At 43.0% G+C, this 12,550-nt stretch overlaps 1 protein-coding gene across 1 annotated transcript; it reads left to right on the forward strand.

Moving 5' to 3' along the window:
- The first annotated feature begins 339 nt into the window (after positions 1–339).
- Positions 340–12,068, forward strand: LOC311494589 (mitogen-activated protein kinase 14A). The gene is made up of 12 exons (XM_084553698.1): positions 340–556; positions 1,957–2,086; positions 3,770–3,828; positions 4,125–4,236; positions 5,950–5,979; positions 9,096–9,143; positions 9,243–9,357; positions 9,460–9,531; positions 10,496–10,575; positions 10,736–10,814; positions 11,009–11,182; positions 11,288–12,068. Exons 1-12 carry the CDS (start codon positions 423–425, stop codon positions 11,347–11,349), a joined length of 1,095 nt encoding a protein of 364 aa, XP_084409824.1. The 5' UTR covers positions 340–422; the 3' UTR covers positions 11,350–12,068.
- The last annotated feature ends 482 nt before the right edge of the window (positions 12,069–12,550 follow it).

Consider the following 12,550-nt stretch of genomic DNA (forward strand, 5'->3'; position numbering starts at 1 on the left):
GAGGTATCATAAGCAGGCTGGAGAGTTGAGTGTTCAGGCAGGAATGAATGATACGGGGCAGGGTGGTGGACTCAGGGACTCAGATGAGTAGGTGTCCCCCAGCAGCCTAGGGCTATAGCAGCATACCTTCCTAAACCAGGTCTAACTAACAGCGTTAACAATAGCCTACTGTTTCTGTAGAACACGGTACTAATCCCTCAATAAATTTGGAGGGATAGCGGATTATGTAACACAGCGTTATCCAGATGGCTTCCTGACAGCCGTCAAGGCAGCTCCGGTGTTGTGACGAAGAACCGGGGGCGTTCCCTCCTCTCTTACCTCCACCTCCTCACCCGCCTCACCTGTCAGGTTGTAACACCGAGGATTCAAAGCCTCTGCATGGCAATAAAAACAGCACCCAGCACACTGACAACAACATCGACATGGAGACTCCAGCGAAGGATACCCCAGTCAGACCGGGCTTCCACAGACTCGAGATCCAGAAGACGACGTGGGACGTCCCGGACAGATACACGACGCTGCGGTCGATCGGCTCCGGAGCCTACGGGACCGTGTGGTGAGTTTACGCCGGGCAGGGAGCGCGGGACTTCGGGTGCACCGACGGATGCAGTGCAGTGCGGGGTTTCTGTCACTCCTTCAGGACCGATCACGGCATTAAACGTTTTATTTTCATTAATATTCATGGTGCACTCTTTAATCCTGTTATAAAAATTACAAATAACCTCGGAACTGAATCATAAAAAATACAGATAAACTATTAGTGCCCTGCTTTATACATGCCAGTTAATCCTATACCTTATAGGAAAACTAATTTGTCTTATTTAGTAGTTAAATACTGCACATCTCAGACAACATAATGGATTATTGTTGCAGAAGACTCAAATCTGTGGCAGTAAAGTGATTATCCATGTTTTGTAAAATGGCTTAATTGTCCCTTTCTTTTTGTTTAGTGTTTTGGTGTTTTGCAACACAAATGATTTTCTATAGGCTGCTTAGATGCGGGCCTCAAGTCTGCATTCCACTCCCAGCATACGTTGCACTTCAGTCCAAGAGGCCGGGATCACTCTCACGTCTGCTAACAGAGGCACTATTGTCTGCCCCGGGGGCAACTCAGCAAGTCAACGCAGGTCCTCGGTTATGACAGGAATGTCCACCACCAACACAAAGCAACCCGGCCCTCAGGAACCCAGGGGCTTATCTCAGACTCAGCTCTCTCTCTGTCTAATGATAAGACGGGATCTTGTAGCTGATAGCACAGCGTGTCCTCCTCAAGCCTTTTGGTCACTTCAGTGTTTCACTTCAGATGTCACAGATGAATAGGGAATAAAAGTTAAATACTTGTTACGTCAGAGATTTGGTTACCCCCACCCCGTAAACTCCAACATTACAGGGTTACAGTAAAATATTAATGGGAAGGGCACGGAAAGGAAGCAGTTTCTGTTATTAATGATTAGTCAGCTATTGATTAGTGAAACATCAGGAAAATATGTGGCCAAAATACTGCTGAAATTAATTAAAGGAGAATATCTTAAGGCTCTGGGCATGATGGACCAAACCAATTTAGACTTTATTCATGCACAAGGGAAACTGCTTGGCCACAGCAGCTCAGTCGCACATAAAAAAATAAAACAAAAATACAAGTAAAGAGAAAAATAGGCAATGATATTAAATAAAAAAATAGAAAATAATAATAATAAAAAAAAATAAAAAAATAAGTAAAAATTTAGTAAGATAGCATAAAACAGTATAAGCAAAAAATTTACAAAATTTGCATATGAAAAAGTAATTTCCCAAACTCAACACTTAACAGGTTTATTTAAATGTAATGTGGTTTTTTTTGTTTGTTTTTTTTTTGGTTAATCAATATTGAGACTCATTGTTGTTTGAACCCATAGATTACAGTATCATGTGACCCCCCCCCACCACCACCCTGTGTGTGTCTGATCTATCATTCAGCTCGGCCATTGACCAGAAGACCAAGGAGAAGGTGGCCATCAAGAAGCTGCACCGACCTTTCCAGTCCCTGATTCACGCCAAGCGGGCCTACAGGGAGCTCCGGCTGCTCCGCCACATACAGCATGAAAATGTAAGAAGTATTTTATCACCAGCCCCGGGGGGGCGGGGGGGCAGACTGCCTGACCCGGTCAAACTTGGGTATTTGGGACGGGGCTTTTTGCAGGAAGAGTAACAGCAGTCGTGCACGTCGTCTGCGCTCCATAGATTTACACTTGTTTACAACAAAATGGCTCTGACTGGTCGTAGGACCATCTAATAACACACAATCAGCTGAATCACCCCGTAATAAAAATCCAAATGGTGTGTCACCAGGCTTATGTTCTGATAAGAACTGTCTAAGCTATTTTAGTATCCTGGCTAAAAACTGACCTCTCCAGTTACACAATGAACCATTGTTTCAGTCTCAGTGTTTAACTCTTTAACACCTGAGGCTCAAAATCTACACCTGGACATTTTGTTTTGCTTGTTATGACTCTAAACAGTTCAGAAATGTCCTGTGAGCAAGTGCTTATACCCATTTTCTTCCAGAATGCCTGTTACTTTCAATATCTTGCAGGTTTTTACAATTTACTGTAACTTGTAAGAGTCTAATAACCTTCCGGGAAGAGGAACAAGTGAGATTAACATAATGACGTAAAGTGCAACGTCTCAGCTTTGCAGGAACAGGTGGAATTTTTCTCAGAGCATAAACCGTGACGTGATTACGGTAATCCAAAATTGCGCAAACGTGCCGCTGGCGACACATTCAGTTTTAAAATTGTTAATCTTAATTTAAACGGGGCAGGGCGGGTGTCAGGCATGACAAAAAAATCCTGAAATCCTGATTACGGGGCAGCACAGTGGCGTGGTGGTTAGCACTGATGCCTCACAGCAAGAAGTTTTCTGGGTTCTAATCCATGGGCCGACTGGGGCCTGGGACATGTTCTCCCTGTGTCTGCATGGGTTCTCTCCAGGTTCTCCAGCTTCCTTCCACCGTCCAAAGACATGCTGGTTAGGTTCATTGGTGATTCTAAAGTGTGAGTGTGAATGGTTGTCTGTCTCTCTGTGTTAGCCCTGAGATAGACTGGAGACCTGTCCAACCTTGCCCCAGTGACAGCTGGGATAGGCTCCAGCTTCCCCCAGGACCCTCCAGAGGACAAGCGGTTACAGAAAATGAATGAATGAATGAATGAATGAATAACTCAGTTGCAATTATTTTATGGTTTAATTCAAAACAGAGGCTTTGCTTCACGTAAGGTCACCTGAGTCACAGTGTGTAAGATAAGACGTGGACTAGTTAATGGAAGGTTTTAATATTAGTCACAATCCAAGTTCCATTTTTCTCCCTCTCCCTCTCTCTCTCTCTCTCTCTCTTTCTTTCAAGTCGATTTTGAGGATAAGACTTTGTTGAAAATTTCAACAGAAGCCTGTAATCTCCACAGGTGGCCTTGAGAAGCTGGGCGTGTTGTGTGTTGTCGTGGCCCGCATGGCTCTGTGTTTTCCCCTGAACGCTTTCCTCGAAACAGGTTTCTAACTGTTTACATTTCGTCATCTGATCGAGAACAGATTAACACCTAACAGCCACGTTACGTCAGTTTCAGCTGCTGCGTGTTCAAAACGTCTCCGATCCATGGAGCCCGGGATTGTCTTCATGGGTTAAAAAGAAAACACTTTAGTCTCCACAGACACGGAAATGTGCCTGACACATGCAGCGCTCTAGGATTACCTGACGTATTTTATTGTAATGTCTTGGTAACGTGTGTTTTCCTTGAAGGTTATCTGCTTGCTCGATGTCTTCACGCCAGACTCCACGCTGGAGAAATTCCAAACCTTGTAAGTTGGGAGCTAGAAACAACATTCTCCTGCTAGATGTCGCGACTTGTTGAGACCTTGTGTGTGTGTGTGTGTGTGTGTGTCTGTGTGTGTGCGCGCATAGTTCAAGCAGGCTTCTTCTTGTTTGTTTTGCTTGACTTGTGCAGTTGTACTTCCTGAGTTCAGTATTTAACGTTTTTCAGTCGAGTATCTAGAGTATTTGTCTGTATATATTTGTCACTCATTTATTTCTGCCGATCAGTACGTTCCTTGTTTACCTGTCACTCTTCTTCTTCTTCTTCCTCTCGTCTTTCTAGTTATTTGGTGATGCCCTTTGTAGCTCAGGATCTGGGCCACATTTTGAAGAAGAGGAGATTAACTAATCGCATCATCGTATACCTGTTCTACCAACTTCTAAGAGGCCTGAAGGTGAGCGCTCGCTCCTTGATTTTCAATCTTGCAGCCTTGGCTCTGGCACGATAAACACAAAGACGTACATTTTAAAAACGCTGCTGTAAAACTAGAAAAGGTTAAACTATCTGAGCGTACAACTGAAAAACAGAATGAGTGAAAGATGGTGCTGTAAGTGTCAGCCTATCGGTTGTATTCGTTTGGGTTTCTATTGACCCCTTGTTGGCCATTTCTGATTGGTCAGCTGGTCTGTTGTTAAGTCCTGACTTCCTGTGTTACAGATGCTAGGTTAGGCCATAGACTGTATAAAAAGTGGACACCATGACAGCTCCTCTAAAGTGAAGCCCCCTGGTGGCTGACTGCAGTATAGGTCATAAGCTCCACCCCCTCCATGTTAGTGGATGGGACTTGAGCCAAACTAAAATACACGTCAAATAAGTTTTTGTTTTAGCTAGTTAAAGCTAGGGAAACTAGAATAAATCAAATAAATAAATAAATAATCCAACATTTCTCTGTAACTGGTGGAGGTAGAGCAGAATGCAGTGTTAATCAAATGCATATTCACTCCATGTAGCTGTTAATTAACTAAAAAATAAATAAATCTAAACAAGAATTAACTCATGAAAGTATTTAATACGTGTTCACCAAATGTGATTCTGTCATTAAACAACGTATCAGCGTGCAGTTGATCATTGACGTGATCATGCTGATGTATAAGAAGCCGGGTATTTCCTCAGTAATCAACACTGTCTTTATTTTTATTTATTACCAGAGATTACAGTGCATATAGAAACTTCCAGGGTTGGAGTTATAATCTGAGTTTTGTGCAGGCCTGGAAAAATAACTAACATCAGGACAGAGATCCATAAATAATAACATGTGTCCCAAAGTCATGACCATATAAAACACTGTTCTCGATTCTGGAGCGGCGGTAGAGATCCATTAGAGACAACCACTGTTAAGATATCCTATAATATTAAGGGGTCCTCAGTTTTGAAACTGAGATCGGATCCGGAGACGCATGTTAATACCAGGTCTGAACACAGGTACCTAAAGATGGTCACTTTCAATCGGATAGCCTAGATTGGATTTTAATGCAAGGTCTGAACAGGGCCTTAGGGTCCCGATGCTCCATTTTTTATTTCCCAATTTCATTAAATCTAACTTTTTCTGCAAAATTACAATCAGTCACAAAACAGTTTGCAAGTCTGTACAGTGCTGAGGGCACGTCAGAACTTTGTCTTGATAGCTTTGTCCAAAAGCGAGAACATCGCTCTCTGAATCTAATCAAAACATAGGTAGCTTTAACTCACCGTTGCCCCTCCTGAAACAAGGTTACGGGACGTGATTTTGACGGATTGTGTAACAGATGTCTGTAATTAATGCTTTCCAGTCTAGTTAATGTGTAGCCGAGCGAGGTCAGTGGAAACGAAACGGAAAGCACGTTTTCTCCGTGCGAGTGGCCCTTGAACGCCTCTTGAGTGTAGCCGCGGGCGTCTTTGATATTTTCTTCTTCTTATCAGCGCCATGTGACGGCAGCGGGAGTTCACCCTGGTGGCTGGAGAACGCACTAAACGCAGCCACGCCTCTCACCCGTGGGTGGGGCAGACTCTGTACAACACTTAGAGAGAACATTTATAAGGCTGTGGCTCTGCATGCTCTGCTGAACAAACACCGTGCATGAAGATGTTGCCCTCTGTGAGTCTAAATCTATGTTCTCCTTCTTTACAGTACATACACTCTGCAGGGATCATTCATCGGGTTGGTATTGGAACTTGTTTTTTAAAAACACCTGATACTAAAGCTTTTGTGGATCATTAATAATCAACATGTGTTTACTTCTCAATGCCGTTAAAGCAATAGTTCAACATTTTGGGAAATGTACAGTCTTGCTGTGAAATATGACAGTTGGAGCCAGCTGTTGGTTAGTTAAACTGAGCATAAAGCTTTGAAATACTGGGATTCCCACCCAGGGGCGCCGCTAGGGATTTTGGGCCCCATGAAAAGAATCTTTACAGGGCCCCCCAACACAGCGGCAAAATTTTTTGATGCTATTTTACATACAATTGTGCATTTCAATGGTATTTTTGACTATCATTACCATATTTGTGAAAGAAGAACAACATGACAGTTGACATGTACAGTAGGGGAAGAACTGAGCACTCTGAATACAATGGAATTCATTTTGATTCATTTATTTGCTGGTGCACTTGACTCTGTTCAGAATGAGGCATCATTTTGACAGAGGGGAGATCAACTATTATTGAATAAGAACAGCTTGATAAATGTTTGACTGGATTGATTATTTAACTAATATAGCAGTAAAATGTAAAAATCCAGAGTTTTCTTGAGCTAACATGGTGAGAAAAGGGAGCTAGCTTATAGACCACAGACAGGGACAAAGTTAATATTCCATAACTTTCCACCACAACTAACAAACCCACCTTTTTTTTTTGAAATACTGGGTGACATATTGTCGACCCTTCAACTACTTCTCCTCTCTTAATTTCTTTTCTTTTCTTTTTTGGCTGCCTGATTTTTGAGGCATACTGCCGTCTCCTCCTCCTTGCCCCTTGTGTGACAAACCGCCGTGCGCTACCTGCAGCTGATCCAGTTGGACTGAACCATTTTACATAAGTAGAGGGGGGTGGGGGGCCCTGCAGGCGTTGATGTTTCCAAAACAAATAAAGTTATTGTTACCAGGACATTGAAAATAAAACATTTGTGATTATATGTTAGTTAATAACTTAGTGTCATTATTTTTTCTGTATTATAATTTCTTCATCATTAGGGGCCTCTCTGGGCCCCCCTCAATCATGGGCCCCTAGAATCCGTCTCCTTTACCCCCCCTTTTCGGCGCCCTAGTTCCCACCATGCAGCATCGGCATTACAACAGATCACTGTCCTGTACTTGAGCTTCAACTCACGGACAATCTGACGTTCTCCTTCAGGATTTTCTTTAGTTTATGTTTCACTCAGTCATGTCACCCTGAAGCAGCAAAGCATTCCCCACAACACTATACTGCTACCTCCGTGCCTGACTGTAGGTTTAATGTTGTTTTGTCTTTCTTATGTAATGGGACCCCTTGTCTTTCAAACTGTTCAGCTCTCCACTCATTAGTCCAAAACTTGGGAGGGTCATGTAGCCGTGTTGTAGCCAAAATCAGACTAGTCTCAATTATTTTCTGTATCAGCAGTGGTTTTTGTCAGTTTTTTTTTTTTCAGAGAGAAACAAATGCAGGACTCAGGTGTTAAGGCAAAAAACAGAAGTTTAACGAAACAATGGTTAGCAGAAATGGAGCGTAGTTCCAAAAGTCACAAGGATTCTGCAGAAGCTGCAAAGACTAGAACCTGGGCTGCACCTGCAGCAAAGAGGAAAAGGCAGGCAAAGCAGAAACTGCACTTCTGAGCTAGACAAAAAGTTGAAAGTCCTTAAAACTGAGGACACACTACAAGATTTTTTTTGCCAGATTTTATCCACGATTCCCAGTCTGCAACAGTCTGCACTAGTTGGAGGATGGTCGGTATGGGTAGCTGGCACAAAACTCTGTTAGTGTGTGAGGGGAACAGAGCCGACCTCGATCGCAGTCAGTCAAACATTTTTCTCATTTTTTGAGCTGAATCTGGATGCAGTCAGGTAGTGTGAACTGATTAGCGTCCCAACTGCAAACACGTGTCACCAACAGCCAATGAACAATAGAGCGTGGGCGATAGCGCCACAAGACGACGGGAAGTAGCGGGAATGTCAAAACAACGATGGCAAAAGGCCACAAAGCAAACCTGGAGAGATTAATGGAGCAGGAGAGCCGATATAACGTTGGTTGCAGCAAAAACCGCAGCTGTCGCCCTTGCGGGAGTTTGATTTTGTTCGGTTGAGTTTAGTCGGTTTGACCGATCATGCGGTCTGTGATCCCCAGTCTTTCAAATTCTGCTGAAGCCAGTCTGTCGCTAGCTTAAGTCTAGGTCCAGACTTGATTGGGTGATGAGAAGCAGGTGAGTTAGCAGCCCTGGTGTCCACCCAACAGTAGCTCTAATCCATACACCTGAGGCAGAAAGAAGACAGGGAGCAATGCAGACCCACGGAGGGCGACAAGCCACCTCTTAACTGAATAAACGCACTGCTGTTCCCTTTTACGTTTTCCTCAGATCTTTTGTTACTTCATTTCGATGCTGTTATCGCGCTCTTGCAGGAAAAAATCTCGGAAAACCAATCAGCTGCTTCGTGGAACATCTCCATCCCTGTGGATCTGCGTCTGAGAGCCTCAGAGACAGCTTTCTATCCCAGATTAATCTATGTGAACCAGCCACTTCCTCTTCATCTCTGTCACTTTTATGATATTTGAACAGGGCTGGTGGTTTGCAGGCCTGGGTGTGTCTGGTTCAGCTGCAGTCTGAAAGATTTTGAATTTCAGCTTCAACATAGTCGACCGTTCCTCGAAAGAAAACCTGTCTTGGGCTCGAATGCCGTCCACGTAAATTCTTCCCGGTATAATAAATCGCTAAATCACGACTGTAAACACATTCAATTCCTGAGGCCACAAGTTAAACAACACACATAAAAGATTTGGCACGCACCCCATAATAAAACACCGTAAAACTAATGCACAGTCTCAGCAGCCTCAGGCGGGATTATTTAAAGTTTGATCTAATAGTTGGCGGTTTGGAATTTGCATTTCAAATTCAGGTTGCCTTTATTTTATGTCAGATTTTAAATGAGATTCACACACACACAAAAAAAGGAGAAATTAGAAGGAGGTCAGATAAGCAAATGACAGTATTTCCCAAAATGTTAAACTATTGCTTTAAGTATTTCACGTCGTATTTTCTCTACAGTTCAAAATATGTTTCGTGCTAGTAATGTACTTCATATCTTTTAGGATCTAAAGCCCGGTAATATTGCTGTGAGTGAGAATTGCGAATTAAAGGTAAGTCAAAGAAACTAATGCATGAAATCATGTTGGAATTTAAATTCATTTTTATTCGTGTGCCTGATCCTCTGACAAATCTGCTCCTGATCCTCTCAGATCCTGGACTTTGGCCTGGCGAGGCACACGGAGAGCGAGATGACCGGCTACGTGGTGACGCGCTGGTACAGAGCGCCAGAGGTCATATTTAACTGGATGCACTACAGCCAGACAGGTGACACATAATGATACGAGGCAGCCGCTTACTGTTTGCTTCAAGTAATAACGTTCATTTTTATTATTAAGATTCTCTCTTTCTGTGTCTCTTTCCTCTCAGTGGATGTGTGGTCAGCCGCCTGCATCCTGGCTGAGATGCTCACCGGCCAGGTGCTTTTCCAGGGACACGACAGTATCCACACTCTAATAAAACTGTGACTGCTCAACCACAGGAGCCAGAGATGCATCCCTGGTTTTAATAATGTCGGATTCTTTGAAGCATTGGAAGGGTTAAAATGCAACTCTGAAGGTTCTCAGTCACCCAGGTCACGGTATACCCAAAAAAAAAAAAAAAAAAAGTTAAGGACAGGCAACTGGACTTGTAGAGGTTCTTGAAGACATTTCATGCAAGAAGGAACTGAAGACGCTACTTGGATCAAACATCTTCAAGAAACTCTACAAGTCCAGTTGTCTTTTTTTTTTATTTTTTTTTTTAGCATTTTTGGATTTAACCCCTTTAAGGCACTCATTGAAATATTTGGACCATGTATGGCTCCTTGTCCTTAAGTGGTAAACAAATGTAAACATGTATTTAGACCATTAGAACATAAGTGCTGATTCAGGCACTTATCAACATTATCACATTAGACAAAACTAGGCCTCTTCTTCTTCATGGTACCTAATAAAGCAGTTATGCTCAGCGTTCATGCAGAGGTGGACCTCGCAGACCACATTTGATCTTCTCTGATTGGCTCAATGAAAACCACATGCTTCTAAACCTCACTGAGAGGCACAGGGACGCAATTTAAAATGTGTGCTGAAGCCACCATATATGGTCCCTTGCCTCATAAAGCGTTAAAGGTTCAGTCCACTGATTTGAACTGAACAAAAATGACCCACAAGGTGTCATTCGGGGAGACATTTACCAAAGCAAACCAAAAACACGGCTACATTTCACTCTGCAGTTGGTTGCACGCAGTGTTTTTTTGCAGCTGCACGGTAGAAGCTATTGGAGCTTTTCTGTCTTTTACGACTCCACGACTTTAAAGAAAGATTTTGCATGAAATTAATTTAAAAGAGAAAATATATAACGTGTGCAGAAACCTAAGGCTTGCAGAAATACAAGCATCAGAGTCTTCCCTAACCGGCGTGTTCAGGTATCGATCAGCTGAAGAAGATCCTGCGTCTGACGGGAACACCAGACTCCTCCCTGGTGCAGAAGATGCAGAGCAAAGACGTACGTTCTGTCTACTTTGCATGAACATTAAACTAAAATCTGCATGTTGTATTTTTTCATTGGGTTACATACCTAAAAAACATCTCAAAGACGTTTCCAGATATCAGCTGCTAAGTTTTCGTCCGTTTTAAAAGAATAACAATTTTTATTTGTTTTCCAGGCGCAGTCGTACGTGCAAGGCCTTCCTCCACAGAAGAAGAAAAACTTCAAGGAAGTGTTTTCATCCATGGAGAAGAATGGTGCGCATTGACTTTTTGCGTGTCTTCACCAAATATCTTTGCAGCATTTCAAACATTTCCTCACATTTATCATTTTACTGATAAAAGTTTTAAAATAAATATGAATTTAAGGACCCCCTGTGAGTGGGGAGATTTATAATAATGACCTGAATGAAACCGCTCAGTAAAGCAGCGTTGTGTCCTGATGCCTCCAGCTGTAGACCTGCTGGAGGGGATGCTGCTCCTGGACCCGGAGATGAGGCTGACAGCCAAGCAGGGACTGTCTCACCCCTTCCTGGAGGAATATCACGACCCGGAAAGCGAACCAGACTCCGAGCCCTACGACGACTCCTTCGAGAGTCTGGAGCTCGCCGTCGGCGAGTGGAAGAGTAAGCACGGCAATGCAGAACGCAGAAAAGTTTGCAAATGAGACAAATCCACACTTTATTTTAGCTCCGTTTTTAACGCCGTTCTCTTTATTGCTATCCAACCAGGTCTCATCCACATGGAGATCATGACCTTCGACCCCGACAACCCCAGTAAGACAGCCATGTAGGTCGTCGCTGTGTGCGCTGGCGCCTCCTAGCGTTTGGATGTGGTACATGCACATGCAAGAAAAGGTCAAAACAGCAGAGGGAATATTGAAAGGATGTTTTTGTGCGTCACATATGTATCATTAAAAAAAAAAACAATGCTGGAAGAAGTAAATGTTTAGATAAAAACAGACCCTCGTGCTGTTTTTCGACCACATCTCAAGGCATTCATCTCAACATCCTGTCTGGGAAAAGTCAAAATGATTTCATTCCCTGCCTCAGGGAGAATCTCATCATTTCAGTGGGTGGTAACGAACACGAGTGAAAACATCGGGATCAGGTTCATTCATTCACAGACTGACCCTGGTTTCATTCATTCATTCATCTTCTGTAACTGCTTGCCCTGTAAAGGGTCGCGGGGGGGCTGGAGCCTATCCCAGCTGTCATTGGGGCGAGAGGCGGGGTACACCCTGGACAGGTCACTTGACCCCCGTTTATAATATGAAATATTTTTTTTAGTTACATTTGCTCTCACTCTACGTGGACATACTGTTTTCATTATTTGCAATGTTTTTGTTTAACATGTTCTCTCTCTATCTCTCTCTATATGTAAAGAGTGTACAGAGCATTTTGTTTTTTAAATTTACATTTTATTACAGTCTATTTGTTCATAGTTATTTGACTGTTCAGTCTCGGTCCAAAGTTTTCAAATATGCATTTCAATAAAAACAAAATTACATCACAACAATAACTGAATATGTTCAAGTGTCTATTACTGCACTGTATTCGCTCATCTGCCTTTACACGCATATGAACTTAAATGACATCCCATTATTAATCCTTAGGGTTTAATATGACGTCGGCCCACCCTTTGCAGCCTTAGCAGCTTCATCTCTTCTGGGAAGGCTTTCCACAAGGTTTTGGAGTGTGTTTATGGGAAGTTTTGACCATTCTTCCAGAAGCACATTTGTGAGGTCAGACACTGATGTTGGACTAGAAGGCCTGGCTCACAGTCTTCACTCTGTTTCATCCCAAAGGTGTTCTATCAGGTTGAGGTCAAGTTCTTCCACACCAAACTCCCTCATCCATGTCTTTATGGACCTTGCTCTGTGCAGTGGTGCTCAGTCATGTTGGACCAGGAAGGGGCCGTCCCCAGACTGTTCCCACAAAGTTGGGAGCTTGGAATTGTTCACAGAGTCTTGGTATGCTGAAGCATTCAGAGGT

Source organism: Chelon labrosus, assembly GCF_963514085.1.
Source record: "Chelon labrosus genome assembly, chromosome: 10".
Taxonomy (NCBI): domain Eukaryota; kingdom Metazoa; phylum Chordata; class Actinopteri; order Mugiliformes; family Mugilidae; genus Chelon; species Chelon labrosus.

Bases quoted from the DNA above. Each gene is read 5' to 3' on its own strand.
- LOC311494589 (XM_084553698.1), top strand. From the start codon at position 423: ATGGAGACTCCAGCGAAGGATACCCCAGTCAGACCGGGCTTCCACAGA. The intron at 3,829-4,124 runs GTAAGTTGGGAG...TCGTCTTTCTAG, and splicing joins CTGGAGAAATTCCAAACCTT to TTATTTGGTGATGCCCTTTG. The intron at 10,576-10,735 runs GTACGTTCTGTC...TTTGTTTTCCAG, and splicing joins AGAAGATGCAGAGCAAAGAC to GCGCAGTCGTACGTGCAAGG.